The following is a 20,185-nucleotide window of genomic DNA, read 5'->3' as shown; positions in this document are numbered from 1 at the left end:
CAATGTGCACTGAATGTGCACTTTGTTTCTCTATTTTAACGTACATTGTGTTTCCTTGTGTGTTATAAACATTCAGAATGCTGACAAGCAACTGAAAAACCTGGCCTGATGTACCGAAATGTAGATTGAGACAACAAAAATAAATTAGGTTGGGTGGGGGTGTTACAAAAAAAAAGTTTTCCAATGTAAAGTTTATTCACATGTTCCAGAACTCTGTTACATGTTAGCCTGACACAGCATTGTTAAAAATCATGGGCTATTTTGATAAAATATAGCCTGTTCACTTTTTTTTAAACTCACAAAATAACCCAAACTAATATGCTTTTGGATACTTTAAAAAAAATCTTAAAACTATTTCCCCCAAAAATTCCTATTGGATCCCCCTGCAAAAAATCCATTTTCTGTATAAGAGACTATTCCTTTCTAGCTGAAAGACCTGACCTTACATGTAAAATTTCAGCCCGAAGGGGTTTTTTTGTGCTGGCATTTTAAGATGATGCAAATGCTTGCAAACACTTCAATATAGTGATAAATGAAGTGATGCTAATTAGAGATCCTTTAGTATAAAAACAAATACATTTTAATGAGATGACACGGGTTCAGATTTGGAAGTGTGGTGAAAAGAGCTGAAGAGAATATGGAGAAGGAATGAAGTTTTCCACTGATCAACCTGGGGTGGGTAAGTTCTCTTTGAAGAGAGAGAAACAAGAGCCAACCCAGACAGAAAGATAGGAGACAATAATGAAGAAGGTACAGAGGCAGTAGCCTGTGAGCGTTCTACAAGACAAGAGGATTACCAGAGCCCCCCAGCAGGTAGCATAAACCCAAAGGAATATATTGCAAGGAGGCACTTATCCTATAGCATGGTGGAACTGCCTATCTTTTTTTTTTTTTTGGGGGGGGGGGGGGAAGAGAAGGTGGGAAATCCTTGCCTATACCATGGAGACAGTTCAGCCCACTGGCACTTACATGTACCATTCCTCCTCACTGTAATGGAAGGGTCCACAGTGCCACAGAGTGGCTTGTGCAGAGCAAATCTCCAGGTCACACAGAGGATGCATACTCCTGGCACAGCTCCCTCACATACAGTCCATTCTCGCACAAAGTCACACTGGTTCCACTGCAGAGGAGCACTCAGAAGTTGTGAACATGAGGGTTGGACTTCCCTCTTAGTGGAAAATATCCTGATCTCTAGTAATACCAGGGAGGATATGGACAGACTGATGGTTTAGATGCAACATGTTGGGCTACACGAAAGATGCAAATTTAGATGCACGCTCAGACCTTTGTTCCTCACTGGGGCAGGACTGGGAGCATGGAGGAGGCCAAGGAGGGAGTGGTGCATAAAGAAGTGCCTTACATTGCTCGTGAATGATCATCTAAGCAAAGCAGACAGAGGTGGGCAAGCTTCAAAGCATGGCAAAAAAAGGCCTGATGTGAGATGTCAATGCCTAAATCAAGCTAGATTTTAGGCAACTACTCCTGCAGGTGAAGTGCAACTTCCCTGGACAGTAGGCACTCCAGAGCCTAATATGTCAAGGAGAGATGCAGAGTTATGAATGGGCAAGTGACCTTAATGGCATTTACAGAGTTACGCATTTTTGCATTTTAACCTTAGAATATCCCTTTAAACTGATTTTTAAGACAAAACTACTACTTAGTTTTTTCCCCTTAAATCCATAGTTCCCCAAGCTTCAATACCAGCTGTTGTTCAACAAGGTTCCTTTAAGTTCCCCAACACCCACTGAAACACTGAACAGGTGACCTGCCTTCAGTTTTCCAAGGCCTGGTGGGTGCAATAAAGCAGCACAGCAGATATTCAGCTACAAGTTTCTTAGTGTGTCAAGGCAAAGTGGGTGTGGTGCTGGCACTGGGAAGCATGCTCCTTAAGGTGCACATGGAAGCTGCAGATTCAATGCATACAATAAAAATCACATAGACCAGATGCAGACCCCCAAATTCCATTATAGATTGTAGATCAGCAAGCAGCACCACACGCACATTAACAAGAACACACAGACCTGATGTGAATATCAAAATACATACATATGGTGGCTTATATTTCAAGCATCCATATAATGCTACATGGGAGTTTAAGATCTGCTTGCACATCCAAAGGTACGCATTGTTTTTCTTTAAACACCACACACTCACCACCACCACCACCACAACAAATCAAAGGCACTCAGCCAGGTCAGCTCCCTGAGAAAAGGGTAAGATGTCTAGGTCAAGCCATTTTTCAGCTATGAAGAGGTGAAAAAGTATTAGCAATCTTTAAAAACCCCACAATTCTTCTGGAAGCCCTATATTTTGAAAATGCCGCTTGATTTGCTTCAAACTTTCCATTAGAATTGTATTGTGGCAAAGGACCCTACATGCCAATTTTCAGATAGATCAGTTAAGTTTTGGAAGCGTCAGTGGATCACCACCAGCCATGTAACAAAATCTCCATTTAGTTAATTTAAGTGACACCCCCCACGGGACACAGAGAAACTGCCACCAATACATTTGAAAATTTCTATTTCATTTCTATTCAGATGTAGCAGAAGGATTTGAAAAGTTATTAGCTCGATAAGAGTAATAAAGTTGCCAGGTATATTTTAAAGAGTCCTTTAGAAAGGGACAAATTGTCCAGGAAGGATTTGCTCAGTATTTCTTTGCTCCTTGCAGTACATCCATGAAACCAAGCTAAGTCACTGGGTGCAAACTGCTCTCCTCATCTACTTGACCAACACAACACTGTACTCACCATATCTGAACCCGCCGACACTGTCAGAAGAAACCCCAATGTATTTGTCTTTGTTCTTCTTTGCCTTTTTCCTCTCTTCACGAAGTCGATCATCATCCTGGGCAAACTCTACCATTTCTTTCACCTTTTGGCGTATGTTTATACCTTGGTCTTTGCCATTCTCATCTATATATTGGCAAAGGGGAAAAAAATTCAGCAGTAGCAGTTAGTACTCAGCATTAGATAAGCTAACAAACTTAAAAAAAAAGTTACAAAATGAACAATTATGAGAAAAATCCTAAAGTGCACAGAACCTGTCTAAAATATGAGGTGTCACAATATTTTATTTCAATTGCAATTTCATCCTCAACTAAATCAGGTATTTTCATTAAGTACAATTTCTAACATTAATCTTTAACAGATCAACAGAAGTAAGTTTTGGAGTAAAAAAACCAGGCTCAGATTTAAACTATTTTCTTCACTCGTATTTTATTCCGATTTTAACCAGCAGCACTAGTTTTTAGCCTTTTTAGTGCAGTTTTTGAAACACTAATTGCTAGAATTCTGTCTCACTGCAAAACTGAATTTTTAAAGTGCTTTCAGCTAAAAACTAAAATTTGCTTTTCTCACCAGCCTCTTTCACATTCAAAACACACATTGGCCTTGCTGCCTTTGCACTGTAAATATTATTTGGTGGGAGGAAAAAAAGCCCAGCTTCAAACAGATGTGTGTGTTTTGGAGCTCTAACCTTTTCTTCCCATATGATTAAAGCTATTCCTTTACGGACACCACAGGGGACCAGTCTCTAGTGCATATTTTAATATAAACCCGAACACTCATGTTGTGTTGGTTCTGTTGTTATTAGCCAGTCTTTTCTGCAAGTTCTTGTCTTCACTAATTAATACTCTAGGGTCCCACGTCTTGGATTTTGCACTCTTCACACAACCGGCAACAGTCACATTCTAATTAGAGCAGGGAGGCTTCTAAGCTGGTTCAGGTGACTGACAACTCCAACTACTGTTTTAATTTGCTTATAAGATTTTTCTGTTGCTCACCTACAAAGTGGTAATTTTCCAGGGAGCGCAAATCATAAATGTGTTCTCTGGCACTCGTAACAACACGCTCTGATCCATTCCTTATGAGGTAAGCTAGGAGCAGCAAAGACTATAAAAATACAAAGCACATTAAATGATTGCATGAACAAAAGCTCTATCAGAATTTGTTTTAAGTGCAATAAAAAAACTAAACCCTAAAATCCAAAAGTTAGTCAATGACAAGATTTGTTCCCCTTTTAAATAAGTAACTATTACACTGATTTGCCTTTTATCAGGTTCTCTTTCTTCTTCCCCTTTTTTGTTTATAAGTATCGCAAGCAAATTTAGATTGCATTTGTTCAGTAAAAACCAAAGTAGATTGTCAATATTAACTCATCACTAATTCTTGAAGCAAATAACTTATCAGAAAAAGATGGTCATAGAAATTTAAAAAGCAAACCTAACCCTGTTAAACAAAAAACAGTTTTCTTGTCTCCCCTCCATCCCTTCAATTCCCCAATGTTTTTCATTTAAAAGCAATTTTTATGGTGACTTATTTATGTTGCTCTCTACAGGAATGTGTTCATGTATAAAACAGTATTCTGGAGTAAGTTTAAAGAAAACTTCAAGACAAAAATTTTAAAAGTGGAAAAAGTATTTTTTTAAATTGTGAACTTCCTTGAACTTCAGTAAGTTCCATCTAAAAAATGTCATATGTGAAGCAGAGTCTACCAGCTAAAATACGTAATCAAAATGCAATATATTCTAACCTGGTAGATAATTCCAACAAGTCTTTAGATCATTTAGTATGTATGAGAGCATTAAATATTAATTTACATTATACTTCAGGGAAAACAATTACTATGAGTACAAAGCATTGGGCACCCCAAGAAAACAGTGTGCCTGAGAATTATTTTTGTCTTGTTCAGGATTCTTTGCTGCTTCAAACAAGACAGAGTAGGATCTAAACCTTAAATGTTAAAGATGGTATGCGCTATACCAATCCCACCCCACCCTCGAAAACCCCCAATATAATCCTACATATGTTGTTACATTGGAAGTACAGCATAACAATATTAAGGAAAAAGTTGTTCTACGCTACACAAATTATTCAAAGCCAAGAAAACTTCAACTGGTGTTCAGTGCTTTCTCTACCACTAGTAAAACAAAAAGGCGAATGAAATACAATCTTCAAAATGAGTGTGAAAATTTGGATTCTTTTGAGGCAGAATGCTAATGGAAATTAAGTTTTAAGCTGTTTAACTTGGAAACAATTTTAATTTTTCTAGTTAGAAACAATATCCTTTAGAATGCTTAAAAAGAATTAGAAAATAATCTGAAAAAGAATTATCGACAGGCGTACATGCAAACGATATTTTTTGTTTAAGTACAAAATGTAGATGTTATTCTGTTTGACAATTGTGCAACAGTAAAATAAGATTGCTATGTTAATTAAAAAGCATTTTACACAAAACACTCTTGTTTTTAGAAAGCTCGATACTGCAGAACAACAAAACAGAAATTAGACTTTTATAACAGAGTTAATAGCAACATCTGACAGGAGAAATCTAAAGTTTATTGTAACTACAGTTTCTTGATAATACAAACGTAACAGTTGAATACGTACATGCAAAACAGTGCATCAAGATATGAAACTAAAATTAATACCTTAGTGTTTTGTTCTTTAGTACACAGAGTAAGAGTAATCACATACTAAAAATGTCTTTTATATGAACACACCTTATAAACTCTCCTCCAGTTCTTTTTATTATCTTTCAACATTCGCGTCCAAAGCATGTTCATAAGTTCTGGAAACTGCTCATACATAAACGTAGCTCTAAGAGAAGTAAACAAAAGGAGCAAAGCAATTATTTTCATAACAGTTTTCCACAATCGTTTGCTACAATTTAAATGTTGACAGTAGATGGCAGACTTGGTCTAAAACACTTGTAATTCTATCAAACTTCAAGTGAAGAGCTACCAAAATTTCTTATTTATTCACACACCACCATTTCAAACAAAGCTGAGTATCTATCAATGGGGGGAGGGGGGGGAAAGGAATCTATTCTCTTCAAAGCAACGGTTTAATGTCTACAACATAACTATGGTGGTGCCCTTCGTAATTAGCTCATCACACACTATCCAAGCCCTTCTCTGAAAATAAACCGATACATATATTCATGAGCAAAAATTTGGCTAATGTTACTCTGCTTAAAACCTTTAAAAAGTATTGAAGCAACCAGCCCCAAATAGGATCTTTTTTATTGTGAAAACCCCACAAAAATGATACATATTGCAAGACCAAGAATTAAAAAAATAAAATAAAAAATACACTGCAAGTATACTGTGACATGTTTTTGATTCAGTGATTCTGATGATTTTTTTCCAGCATATAATCTTAAAATTTAATTTTTAATTATTTGTCAGCTCCTCTCTATCAACCTGGCATCCCTGTTGGTCTGGCAGCAAATTTTATATTTCTGTATAAAGATGCATCTTTTTCTTCACCGCTGAGTCAAATTATCACTTACTTGGCAATCTCTCCCATGAGCTGCCCTGAAGGTCCCCATGGATCATCATTGGTTGCTTCTCGAACCTTAGACTCAATGTCTGAATAATTCATAACCACGTTGGTGCTGCAAAGGAAAAAAATTAACACACACATGAAGATTAGCATCAAACTGAGAAACACATGAAAACTTAATAATGACACTAGTGGGTACCTTAATGAGATACCTCTACAGGGTAGGAAAGAAAACATCTTTAGTGCAGAAGCTACCCTGAGGACATTATACAACACATTTAAGTTATCTTTAAGAAGGTTTTTACTATTCCATTAGTCTTCAAGAATACAGATGAGAGACTAGGGATTACATGAGAGTTGGAATCAGTCCAGTAAAAATGGCTTTTGGTCAACTTAAAACTGAAACAACCACTAGAGTCTAAATTGGTAGTTTCCCCAGCTAGATCTGGCTTGCTTGCTGGCTTACATGTTGCACAATTATTTGCCAGTACTTCTATAACTCAATGAACAGAAGTGGATGTGTATTTTCTCAAACCATGTGCAATATAATGAAATCCAAACAATGTCAGTATCCCAGCAGGTGCTAGCAAAATTACACAGATAGGAGAAGTTGGAAAGAAGGGAGATGAGAAATTCACAGGGAAGTATGTTTTTTAGCTTGAACAGTTTTAATTAAGGGAAAATGGGAAGGAGAAAGGGAGAGAAGCTACAGGGCTCCCTGTATGCCGATTAAAGGAGTGAAAACAATATCAAGAGTTCAAGGACCCTCTACGGGAGTTCTTGCAAAAACGCAATATGGAAAGAGGAAATAAGATATTTTGGTATCTCTAAAAGAGAGAAAGAATCTGCCTTCTTAATGAATAGCTGTTGCAGAAAATGTTAACGTTTAATTACAAGCCTAATTTTTAATGCTTTCGTACAAAAAACAAGTCCTAATATACTCTGGAAGCAAGATGATCTGCCTTAACCTTAACAAAAGAGGGGCTCAATGCATTTATTCCTTAACAACTGCATTCACACGAAAAGAGCTCCAACTGCAATACTTTAAGATGTATTTTTTCAGATATTGTGCCACTGGGAAAATGGAATAATTGTGCATATGCACATTTACATCAGAAAAACATTGCACAACTAAAAGATACACCATTACCTATACTCTGCCTACTTGTATAATTTTCTCACTCTCTAGTGTATTTAAAATAGATTTGCAATGGTAATGTTTATACCTTTTGTACTAAAGTTTTTTCTAAACTTAAATACTGTACATAATTATACAACTGGTTTCAGAATCTGGAAGAAGTTGCTGCAACACGATTGTGTTCAACTTGGAGTCCACAGAATGTCTTGTAAACCAACTGGAATGAAATGCGGAACTGGTCCAGTGGCTAGTAGTAATGCTATGGTGGAGGGTGGGTTCAATATTTCATCACCTTCCTTTGTTCTCTGAATCTGGAAGGGCAGCAAAAACACTGCTTTACAGTCACCCGTCTGGGTGTTTAGGGAGAAGTATGAATATGTTTTTAAGTGACACTCATCCAACCCTCTGTGCAGAAGAATGATGGAACTAGGAGTGTAAAGCAAAAGAGAAAGGAGAAACAAGAAGTTCTTTTAAGACCCAGAAAAGGACACAGAGGGTAATAAAACCAGAGGTAGAACTCCTAGACTTAATCAGGGATTCTCAGCACTAGAATCCTTGCAATTAGATTCTGAAAAACAATTTTATTTGACTAGCTAAAGAAAGCGTAACCTGCATGGCTGAATAAGTAATCAGCAAGCCAACAGACTATGATCTGTATAGGAAAGCATATCCAAATTCAGCAATAGGTATGAACAATAGCAATTAGGGTTGTATAAAGTAATTGTTAAAACTGTTTTTAAAAAACCTCTACAAACTTTGGTTTCTGCTGTTTTGTTTGCTGTAGACATCCAGATGGAAGCTAGTACCATTTTCAATTCTCATGCATATGGAACATTTTCATTTATTTATTTAACTACAGGCTTCAGAAGCTTTGCAGCTTTCAGCACACTAGTTTTCTTGTCCTATGTAAGGAAAACTTGTGGGTCAAAAGGGAAAGGTTCTGTTTGTTTTTATAAAACCTCCCCAAGCTCTTGTTTGAAGGGATGGATGGGGAGGGGGTATAAAATTGAGTTTCCTATATTTCAAGTACAGTTTGAGATTGGAAAAAAAAAATCACATAAAAAAGAAACTTACAGTAAAAATACCAGCATTAACTAATTAGTTTCTCAAAGTACAGGGCTAACAGTACTGGAGGGAAGTAAGCAATGGAGGGTGGGAGGGGGGAGCACAGTTAAACCCCACTAAAATAGGAAGACATGCTCCATTTCTAAAACCATCCAGCAGTAAAGTTATTGTTCTCAGCAAACTGTAGAAAGCTCTCAAATGCCAAGATGAGATCTAATGGCACAAAACGTTCCAAAACAAAATATCTTTAAGCCACAGTTAATTCAGAAACAAATGTAAACTTAAAAAAGTTGTATAGTTTGGCTTTGTTCCAGGTCTTTTAAAAATAGCTATTTCTAAAAAGGTGGAAATATAGTTTTATTCTTCCTTTCCCATGTTTTCTATGGCCCTCATTCCATGCCCTACCCATGATTCCTGTGACCTTTGCAGCAAAAAATAATTTATGTCCAGATGTGAAGGGAAAAAGTGACTAGTTTGATTGCCAAGACTTCCTGTGATTGATATAAATTTAATATCCGAGGACACTTTCAGACGCCAGGGGGGGCTCTCTGATTAGTTTATACTGGGCAGCTTCCAGGGAAATCGTGCTAGACTTCATGGACAGATTGCTTTGCAAACAAATGGTTATACAATAGTTAAGACTAACAGAAGGAATCCTAGTACTGAACGCTTAAAGCACATTATAATCTCAAAGATTCCCTTTGGATTTACACCAACTCATTAATTTAAAGCCTTCACAATTGAAATCTTATAACAAGCCAGTTTTGACATGGATAGAGATGTTAAATAAACGGAAGAAGTGGATTTAGCAATTAGGTTAAAAGTACAGCACATGGAAAAAATAGACATTAATGATTACAAAACCTTTGCCACATTCCTTTCTGCTTACGTGGAGATGCATACATGTTAGCTTTCTTATAATTGTCTTTTTAATCTTATAGACCATAGTCAACTCCCACTGATACATTTAACTTTTTTTTTTTCATTCACTGCTCCAGCACCTTTTTTCAAAATCAGTGATGTCAGTAAAGCTTTGGTTATTATATTTCTAGCCAGAAAGAGGAACTGGCAATAAAATAAATAAATGGGTTCAGTAAAAAAAGCTGTGGTCAGTGGGGTGTACTTTATTTTAAAATCTCAGCAACAGATGGGTTAAGTTTATAAATACAAAAAGCTACACATTTACAACAATTTTTAAAAGGTAGCTCAAGTGATGCTCTCAAATTCTTTGGCAGCGGGAATGCCAGTACACCTCATTATTTAAAAATACTTGGCTTGTCTCAGTGTGGATCAATCTATTAACAAAGATTAAATATTCCTCATGTTTTTGAAAAAATGAGTATTTATATCTAACACCTAATTCTACAACCAGATAAACTAAAAGAGAGAGATGCCTTTATTGTAATTAAACATACCCAGTTTACCTAAAGTGTTTTATGTGCTTCTGAAAAGCAAAGAGAATATTTGAAAAAACTATACAGCAACTTCATAAATATTCCAAATTTCTTTCTGAGTTATGGTTTCCTGAGATCTAGAATATTTGTGATGTGGCTCTCATCAAGGCCTAAGTGTCATGCCTTAAAATGAGTTAAAAAAGGGGAAAAGAGGGGAAACAGGTTGGAGAGAAATATTGTATGTGCTTCATTAGATTTCCTGCTGCTTGTCTTTTTTTGTGTGGGAGAAGGGAGAAAGGAGGTGTGGGAGAGAAAAGTCAGTTCTGCAAGCATTCCTACAAAGATAACAGAAAGCCAAAAAACAATAAAGTCCATCCAAAATTTGTTGTGCAGAATATTTACAAATTAGCTATCCGTTCCCACTCATTCTAGAACACTCATAAATCACATCAGCTTTCAGGAATAAAATGAGGGAAGACACCTGAAATGCTCTTCTGAAGACAAATAAAAATACATGGATTTCTTAAAGCATACAAATGAAATATAGTTCATTTGCAAGTAAAGATTTACATGTGTTACAATTTTCTGAAGGAGTGTACTTCACAAGACTAAATACAAAAAGCATAAAGAGATCATATCTCACCATACAGATGCTGAACACAACTCAGGAACAAAGTAGGCACAAGAAACACTGTGTACACAAGTAAGTGATAATTATGTTGTGCACATAATTTTCTAAGTACTTGATTTCAATACATTCCGTGGCTGTGATTTAATATTTTAGGCTACTGTACTATGGCTCTTCACAACACTGAACCCCATAATGAATCATCAAATCTCTATAATGCTCCTCAGCTCTGAAGAACAGCGTAATAATGAGAGTGAAGTGTATTATGCTCTCCAGAAAGTATCAACTTCTCTTCAAAGTGTTTTACCATAAAACACCCATAAAATAAACACTGAAAAGGAAAGTTCCCTTAGGCTAAAAAAATCACTTTAGTCACCAGGAAAAAATCTGTTCTATTTTGTGTTTTCAGCCAAAACATTAGGGAAAACAGTTTTAAATAATACTTGCAATGTTGTGAGGTGAAACCTTGATAATCAATCATGTGGTTTTCATTATTCTGGATCACAGGACACCCTCCACAGATTCTTATGCTGTACTTGTACCCAAATTGGAACTCCTAAGTGAGGTTTACCATCCAGCTGTAGATTTTGGGAAGCAATGCTCTTTTGAAGTATTACAAATACCTGGCTCACTAGAAAATGACATGTCAGCCCTTCAACGTGCATAACAATCCTCTAATGACAAGAGAAGTTTCTGGATTCAGAAATGTTCAACTGATTCCCTCAACACCCCAGACCCAGACCCAAAGTGTGAAATATCCTTAAAGTATCAAGGAATACTGCTTTACAAGTATTAGTATACAAAATTTGAAGTGGATAAAAATTAAACTATTGCAGCACACTTTAATCAGTATTTACTGGAGTTTGCACATACAGTTCTTGCCACAGAGAGAATCACTGTGCTGAATAAAACTACACTCTCATGTAAGCAACGCTAGTAAAGTATTTTCCCATAATTCAATCCCCACTGTAGCACTGACAATTATGTCAAAGTAGCTAGAAAAGCCGATATTAGGTAAGGAATCCAAATATGAGCCAATCAAAAGGGGTGCAATAAAAGAAAAAAACCCACTAAGGAGTGTAATGGGAAAGTAAAACATATCCACACATTTAGAATAGAACTCACTTAATACTGGTTAAGGGATCAAACAGCATTACAAGAGTTATTCAAATTAGTATTGCACAACCTTAAGTGCAACCTGGAGTAAGAGTGAGGCCACATGTAAAGAGCTATGAGAATTAGGACTCCTATTGATGTAGGTGGTGTCAGTGAAGGCACAGGCACAATTCTGGACATGAGGTCTGCACTGGCTTTGTTAAATGCTAAGTCAAAACTAGTGAGAACTAAAATAAAATTGAAGTCCTAGTGAAAGGGAATATTATAGTTTCTTTATAGTGATGGGGAAAGGTATTGGTTTGGACAGGGCAAGACTTAATTAGAAACATTTCTCAAACCTTTGGGAAGCTACCCACTGTGCTGAGGGAGCAAGCAGCGGGAAAAGGGAACCTGGCTACCCAGTTAAATTTTTTAAATGCATATTTCAAACCAATTATGATATCATGTATACATGAACTCCTATGTGCACAATATTATGCCTTTAACTATTACTCCAAGGACCTTACTGGATTATGCACCTTCTGTTTTCCCTTTTTTAATTTTACAACCGGGAACACTAAAATACTAAAAGCTGAAATGAGAAACTTTCTACTTTTTTACCACCATTAACAATTTGCAGTGAAAGATCATTCTTCAAATATCTCCATTTGAAGAGTAAAGCTGAGTGTATGTGTGTGTGTGTTATATATTATAGAACATAAGAACATAAGAACATAAGAACATAAGAAAGGCCGTACCGGGTAAGACCAAAGGTCCATCTAGCCCAGTATCTGTCTCCAATGCCAGGTGCCCCCATGCCAGGTGCCCTAGAGAACCTAACAGGCAATGAATCTCTCTCCTCTCTCCCATCCCCCATCTCCATCCTCTGACAGACAGAGGGCAGGGACTTATTCTCATACTGGAAGCTTTAATACCTACACTACTGAATAAACACCAAATTAAAAACAAACAAACAAAACAAAACCACCCAACAACCCACATTTGGAATCATTCCTTCCCAAGAATTACTCCTTTGATAAAGACTGTTAGGTTGGGTACTGGGCAACAAAAGTTCTATTACTGTAAAACATTACTTAGTATAGGGAGAAAATTTTGCAAGAAATAAGTAATCGGTTTTTTTTTTTGTTTTTTTTACTAATTGAAGTTATTTCTATAAGAGCTATCAGGGTATACGCCTAAGAGGCCTACCCTCAATCTATAATTACCATCTGCTGAACAGTCATACCTTTTAACAATTTTGAGATGTGAACACTTCAGTTTTCATCAAGTCTGTAATTTTGTTAGGGGCTTATTCCCTTTTTATGAAGCAATTCCCCCAATGCCTTCTACCTGACCACTTCAAATGGAATTTTCTTATTAAACTGAGAATAAGATAAAACCTTTGACTGGGGCCATGAAAACATGGCTATGTATACAGAGTTGGTAACAATCTAGTGCTTTCCTCTTCTACATTAGTAAATGGTGTTTTTAGCAGCCTCAAGCCCTGCACCCATAAAAGCAAATAAAAATATGTTACCAAATGTCTGTTGTATTTTTCAGACTGGCCATATCAATCTAGTTACTTGTCAACCATAAGAGGTCAATGGCTGACATCATCTGAAAATGGATATGCAAAAAATCAATCTTACAACAGGGGTAAAGACCACATTGTATCTGGCTCAATAAGCAAGTAGTTGGTTCCACTCTCCCTCCTGCACAGCTGTCTCAACCAGAGCATCAAGCCTCTTGAGGTGGGGTACACACAAAAGCATAGGAGTGTTTATCCATATAGTATCATGCTAGTAATAACTAACTCCTGAGGTAAACCTCTGAGCATGTCCAGTGTGGAACTGGAGTTTCCAGGAACATAAGCAGATTCAGACTGAGCTCTGTTCATTCTAGTAATACAAGTGCTGGAGACCATCTCTCCAACCAGTTTAACTACTTTAGTGCATGTTATTTGGATCTGCTCTAAACATCCAAGCTGGAGGAGTGGACTTTGCTTGTAGTAAGAGACAGAAACCCAGTTTAATAGTTTAGTCAGCTCATTGGTGCCTCTGTTATGAGCTTTGTTCAGACAGCAGAGCAGTGACCTGTCCCCTGACTTCACACAAGCAGCACAGCTAGGGGCTAAAAACTGCATAATAGGTAAAATGAGGGGGTTTATTTAAAGGTGAAGTTATACTACACAACCTGTAGAAGTCAAAAGATAGTAACATCCACACTTGTAGAGTAAAATAACCTCTTTTACACACTATATCACCAGGGTGAACATTTATCACATCACTGTAACAGCACACAAAGCAGCTCACATTAATACTATACTTGCAATGAGGTGGCAGTTATCCAGTAGACATTGTGTTTAAAAAGTCATAGAAGTTCTCTACCATTTAACAGGTTAATCATCAAGAGATAGAACAAAAGTGCTATGTCCAAACGTCTGAGTGGATAAAGTATCTTTAGTATCTAGATCGCTAATTAAAGGATCCTCAGTCATATATTGGAGGAAAATAGATGCATTTTAAAAAGTTAAAGGTTTTCCTTCAATATAAACAATCCAGTCTCAATATTGGACTCAGAAGTTGGCGTCTACTGTTAATATCACATAACATACAAAATTTCCAACTTGCTCATATAGAAGCTATTTCCCCACATTCCTACCTAAGCTGCCCTTAACCTGTTTAGTCCATCTACATAGCATTTACAATCAGTTTTCCAGAAGCATTAATTTATGAAAATAATTTACCTAAAACTTAGCCAGCTGTGCCTGAAATATTTTCAATAGAGCATTTAAACCGTAACACGAGAAACCTGAGTGCCCGAACTCCAGCACTGCTCATCAGCCACTAGGGGCCAGCACAATATGTGAGAAACATTAACATCCCAGAAGAGGAAAAGTTTGATCATACAGCACAGCTCTATTCATCTAATTCTGTTAGCAGATTATCATGGCATCACTTGTTCCAGACTCTGAGGAAACAGAGTTGATCACCCATCCAAAACAAGCGCCTGTTTCTGAAATATACAAGGAACAGGACTTAAAGGTTTAAAAAAGAATATATCAGAGCTCAGAAGAAAAGGTGCATTACAGCCTTATGATTTCATTGGCTTAAGCTGTTACAGTATGTGTCACTGCCTTAGAAAGCTTAATGAACCAAGAAGCTTGGTTCACAGATGGGAGTGGGAGGTCACATGCTTACTTGCCTGTCTGCTCTCCCAACCATCCCCACAGAAATTCAAGAATCAAAAGTACCTCAAGCTTATTGACTAGGTTTGCAGTGGAAAGGAAGTCAACTGTACCTGGAATAAATCTTAACAGTGCATTTAAAAAATAATAAAGTTGTCTTCATCAATCCAACATAGGTTAGTGACCATGCTACCAGCCAGCAACCCCCCACTTATTCTCAACTAGCCAGCTCACATCATTTTCATTTAGTTTGTGTCAGTTATGTCAGTATTGTTATGAAATGTGCAGTCTGGATTTAAGATCTTACAGATGCAACATATGGATGCTAACTATGACACCAGCAGTCCAAATTCAGCCAAGAAACAGATGGGCACCCTTATTCTAAAATCAGAGGGGTAGCCGTGTTAGTCTGGATCTGTAAAAGCAACAAAGAATCCTGTGGCACCTTATAGACTAACAGACGTTCTGCAGCATGAGCTGAAAGATGCAAGAAGTGGGCATTCACCCACGAAAGCTCATGCTGCAGAACGTCTGTTAGTCTATAAGGTGCCACAGGATTCTTTGTTGCTTATTCTAAAATGTCTTTCCAAATACCTTAGGTCAAGTGCTACCTAACCATTTGAAATTACCTACATTTGAACAGCAGTTTAAAACACCACAAGAATGATGACCAGTGGCACAATTACAAGGAATTGGGGTGAGAGGGGGCATGAAGGGCTCCCTCTCTCACAAGGGTTTTGCATTTGCTCAAAGTTTCATAAGCTGTGAAACTGGGGAGGGATATGGCCCGAACACTTAAGCAGTGGTCCCGTACTAAATCAGGACAGCTGCTGTCAGAGTTGTCTGGAGCATTGCTCAGGCTACATGGTTGCAGTGCCACTGAAATCTGACCCACCTGCCCCTCCATAGAGAGGGACTGCTGAGCCAGATTTTAGAAAGTGGTGTTGTGAGCTGGCACACAGGAAGTCTGTTAGCATACGGTGCAGCGTGGGGGAGTCTGGCAAATACTCAACTCCTAGTGGCACCTGCTCATGCGCTGTGTGGGTAAGAGGGGAGACTTGCCAGTCAAGAGAGATCCCAGGTTCCTGCAGGAGGAGGGTGGATGAGCTGGTACCAGAACAGGGTCCAGGCTGTGGGGTGGAGGGAGAACCAGAATTTACTCCCCCTCCCAAAGAAATATCTGAATTGGTGCCACTGATGACAACAGCAGGCAATGTTGTATATAAATACGGGATATGATAAGAATTCTCTCTCTGGAACTCTCAATCATTTGAGTTTTTTGACCAATGATACCATCTTCACTATAGTACAATAAGAGTCTGAATAGCATTTTCAACTTTTCAAGTTAACAGTTTCATAATTTATGTGGCAGATGTGCAAGGCAAATTGTACAGAAAGTGATAAGCCAAGAAAAACATCCTGATGTCCACAACTGAATTATGACTTGTGGGAGGAAGGAACCATAAAGCTATTTCCTGTGCCTTACAACTTTTGTGGTTAAAACAGTACCAAGTAAATAAGATAACCCACTATGCAGCAGCCCCTTTTTCAAATCTTTAAAAAGCATGCTGAATTAAAGAAATGAGGATTCCATGCTGCTATGAACACCTTAACACACTGTACAGAATATACCTTTTATCTTCATAAACTACTTTTACTTCTCACTTATTAGATTTAAGTTCCAGAGCTGCTACAACTTATGTCAATGCTGTGCTATAGCTAAAGTAGCCCCCCCCCTTTTCAAAATGTTTTAGAAAACATGAGACTATTGTTTTTAAGTAATTATACAATGAAAGCTGCATTAAAAGTCAGTGTCCTGTGTCATAAGAGAGGAAGTCACCCCCTTCTGGTGATATTTTAAAAGTGCTTTGGGAGAGAAAAACCCCTAAACAATCAACAGTTCAATTTTTCCTGTCCACTGAAATTTGTCTGAAATCAATTAGTACCTGTTAAAAAACAGAATGATAAATATATTTAAGTATTTTCCATAAAACATATAGGGTGGGAATTTCAAAAGCAAGTCAAGTGAGTCAGGAGCAAGAGCTCTATTGAAAAGTCAATCTGACTTGTGTGCCTAGATCACATAGGAATTTTTGAAAAATCCCACCTGTAATCTTCAAACCCATGGCTTCTCTTTCCCAGATTATAGACCACTGTGGAAATATTTCACCAATATGAGCTAAGCTCATATTTTGTGCACTGCCAAATGTCAGGCCTTTTACAAACAGCAGTTTAAGCCAGCCAAGAAGCCCAACAGCACAGGACAATGGGACACCTGGACTGGAAGATAACCTTAGAACTATCTAAACTTGTAGTGATCCAGTACTATACACTGAACAAAAAAATATCTAGTCTGTGATGCTATACCTAGGAATAAGAGAAAGTTTTAATGGAAGTACTTCAGATAGTTATATTCTTTGAAAAAATTTTTGATGCACGTGACGCTACAAACCTCTAGCCATTGGGGCCACAGGTAAACTCTCTCACAGTGGTGAGCACTCGGGTCTGATAGTATTTAAGGGTTCAGGGCCCCAGTGTGTCTTCCCCCCCCGCAACATATCAAAGTCCATTTTCCAGTGATGAGTGTAATTTAGGGAAGAAGGCTGGCAAACTGAGAATCTGGTTTAAGTTGAAGTCAGAGTCTACCTCTGGTAAGAATTTTGGGTGTGGGCACAGGGTGAAATTCTCAGTTCCACTGAAGTCAAGACAAAACTCCCATTGATTTCAATGGGCCTGGGAGTCTACTCAGTCTCCTAACCTAATGAAATAGCATAAGGAAGATCAGGCTCAGGGCCAATAGTGCACTAACTTTCCTTGATGTTAAAATAACGAGGAGTGCTTGTGGCACCTTAGAGACTAACAAATTTATTTGGGCATAAGCTTTCATGGGCTAAAACCCACTTCATCAGATGCATGGAGTGGAAACTACAGTAGCAGGTATAAATACACAGTACATGAAAAGATGAGAGTTGCCTTACCAAGTGGGAGGTCAATCTAACGAGACAATTCAATTAAGAGTAGGATACCAAGGGAGGAAAAATCACTTTTGTAGTGGTAATGAGAGTGGCCCATTTCAAATAGTTGACAAGAAGGTGTGAGTAACAGTAGGGGGAAATTAGGTTTTGTAATGACCCATCATCTCCTTGATGTTGTTATTGGCAATAAGGAAGGCAATCTAAAGTGGCTAAGGGCTCAAAGGCTGGTTCCATCAGCTTTGTGAGCACTAGATTTACAATCACATTAAGGCATCTTTTGGGGTAAGAATAAGTTAGAGGATTGAGAAGGTGTGTGGGGGAGTTGATACAGTGGCCAAATTAAGACTTACCAAGTTCAGCAAGAAACCATTTCTTAATAAATTAAAATTTTATATTGTGGTTGCTCCTAATGACAAGGATGGGCCCTACTGTGCTAGCTGCAGTACAGACACCACCCTTCGGCAAAGAACTTACAGTCTAAGAGCCATATGTAACATGGAGGAGAGAAGCAAGTGGCATAATAGATAACAGAAATGTCACTCACGTGTCTTCAGGGTCAAACATTTGCTAGTTCAAGTCTACTGATTATATATATATATATATATATATTATATATAAATAAAGTTAGTGTGCATATTTCCAGTTCTTCACCCATCAGAATGTTATAGAAAGTATCCATGTCAGAGTTTATGCAGACAGTCACAATAAGCAGTTTTAATACCAAGCAAAGGTATCAACATTACTGGGTAATGTAATTAGTGACTTCATTCAAATGATATACTAATGGTTTGCCATCTGTGATATTAGCACATTTATTGTTAACAGATACTCAGTACCACACCTAAAGCATGCCTCTTCTCTTCAAGGAATAGACCAGGGTTTAAGCACTTGGATGGTCACCTTTTGCTTCCTTCCCCAGCCCCAATCTTTCCCATTTCCAGTCTACCCAAAGTCATGCAACTTGAAAAAAATAAAATAAAAAAAACCAATCACTGGATGTGCTGCTGTCAGTGACTTCCTCTAACCATTACTACCTTCTCTCCAAATTCAAGCTGTTTGGTGCCATCTATGGCCATGTCTTCAGTAGGATAAAAGTTAACATATGATCTCTCTTATACAAACTTCCTTCTTTAAAAAGGTTGTTTAATACACAAAGTACTTAGAAAGTTCTAAATTCAAGTACTTAAGGACCACGTTTCCTTTTAATGGGAGAGCTCGACAGCTACATGGTAAATATAGAGTAAGAGTTTAATTTCATTATATTAGGTTTCTCACAGTGGATTTACGATATTTAGATTGCACAGTATTCACTGCTATAATGTTATAGTCAAATACACCTTTTTATGATGAAACATCCTAAGAATGGAATTAGTAAAAATGTAAACCAATTTCACAAAGATTTAATAGTTCCTTTTCGGCACACCCTCTTAGCTGAAGAGGAGACTCAATACTTACACAGCTAAATGCTAGAAAAGTAAACTTGTGTTCAAAAGAATAGAACAGCAAAAGTAGTCATGGAACTGCATATTGGGAAAATTTTCCCATCTCTTTTCCTACACCAATATACACACACAAATGTGGCTTATTACAGCTGAAGTCACTGTTTAACAGGCTTAGTTCCTTTGATTTGTATGCTCCCACGGTTATGCAAATTACATTTAAATGATAAATATACAACCAAAATATGTAAAAACATGTAGTTTGGGTATCCTAGTAATTTTTGACATGTAGATTTCTGGTTCTTATAGCTTAGATACATTTCGTAGCCAGAATGATGACACTTAACTTCTCTTTTTGACCAGTTACCAGACTTTTAGATAATGAACAAGACAAGTGAATAAAACATTTTCTTTTGGGTAACGTGCAAACTAGCAATTAGATTAGTATTTTTAAGTTAACTGTGTTCATGTACAGGATTTAGACATCTCATTCCCTCCCTCAGGACAGAGTTCGCCTAAAAGAACAACATTAGAGATTGAGAGGGATTGCTTCCCTGGCCTGCCATCTGACTGCTGGTGTAGCTGCTCACCAACCATGTCCAGGAGAGAAAAGTGCTCCCGCAACAGCTACTGCTGACTGCTCCTTCTACCCATACAGCCACCTCAGGTGGATTTTGTTGCAACTCTCTTTGCCTGAGGAAACAAAGGTCTGGATCAAAGAGCTCATGCAGCAATAAACCTTGGGGAGAAAGATTTGGCTTTGATTGAGTGTCAAAGTCAAATCTCAGAAAAGGGCTAATCTGGACTATGCAAAATGTGCATGTGATTTATTCAAAGGAGGGTGAAAACCACACCTGTTTACAGAAAGGTCAGAGGCAGCAGTAGTTAATTGTTTATTGTAAGTAATACACAAATAAACCTTAATTTACAAAATATTGATAAATACTAATTCTATCTACAGTTACAGATGGAATCACT

General features: G+C 37.5%; 1 protein-coding gene across 3 annotated transcripts in view; it reads right to left on the bottom strand.

The window, feature by feature from the left end:
* CLINT1 (clathrin interactor 1) overlaps positions 1 to 20,185 on the bottom strand; it is a 76,042-nt gene that overhangs the window by 28,749 nt on the left and 27,108 nt on the right. For all 3 annotated transcript variants that reach the window (XM_039484060.1, XM_039484061.1, XM_039484059.1), the window contains 4 exons: positions 6,294 to 6,398; positions 5,503 to 5,599; positions 3,784 to 3,892; positions 2,750 to 2,914 (listed from right to left, as the gene is read on the bottom strand). In XM_039484060.1, the coding sequence (XP_039339994.1) occupies positions 2,750 to 2,914; positions 3,784 to 3,892; positions 5,503 to 5,599; positions 6,294 to 6,385 (463 nt within the window). In that variant the 5' untranslated portion in view covers positions 6,386 to 6,398. The remainder of the gene's footprint in view (positions 1 to 2,749; positions 2,915 to 3,783; positions 3,893 to 5,502; positions 5,600 to 6,293; positions 6,399 to 20,185) is intronic.

This window comes from Mauremys reevesii, linkage group 8 (assembly GCF_016161935.1).
Source record: "Mauremys reevesii isolate NIE-2019 linkage group 8, ASM1616193v1, whole genome shotgun sequence".
NCBI classification, from domain to species: domain Eukaryota; kingdom Metazoa; phylum Chordata; order Testudines; family Geoemydidae; genus Mauremys; species Mauremys reevesii.
The sequence above is the reverse complement of the archived record's forward strand: the minus strand, read 5'-3'. Positions and strand labels throughout refer to the sequence as shown.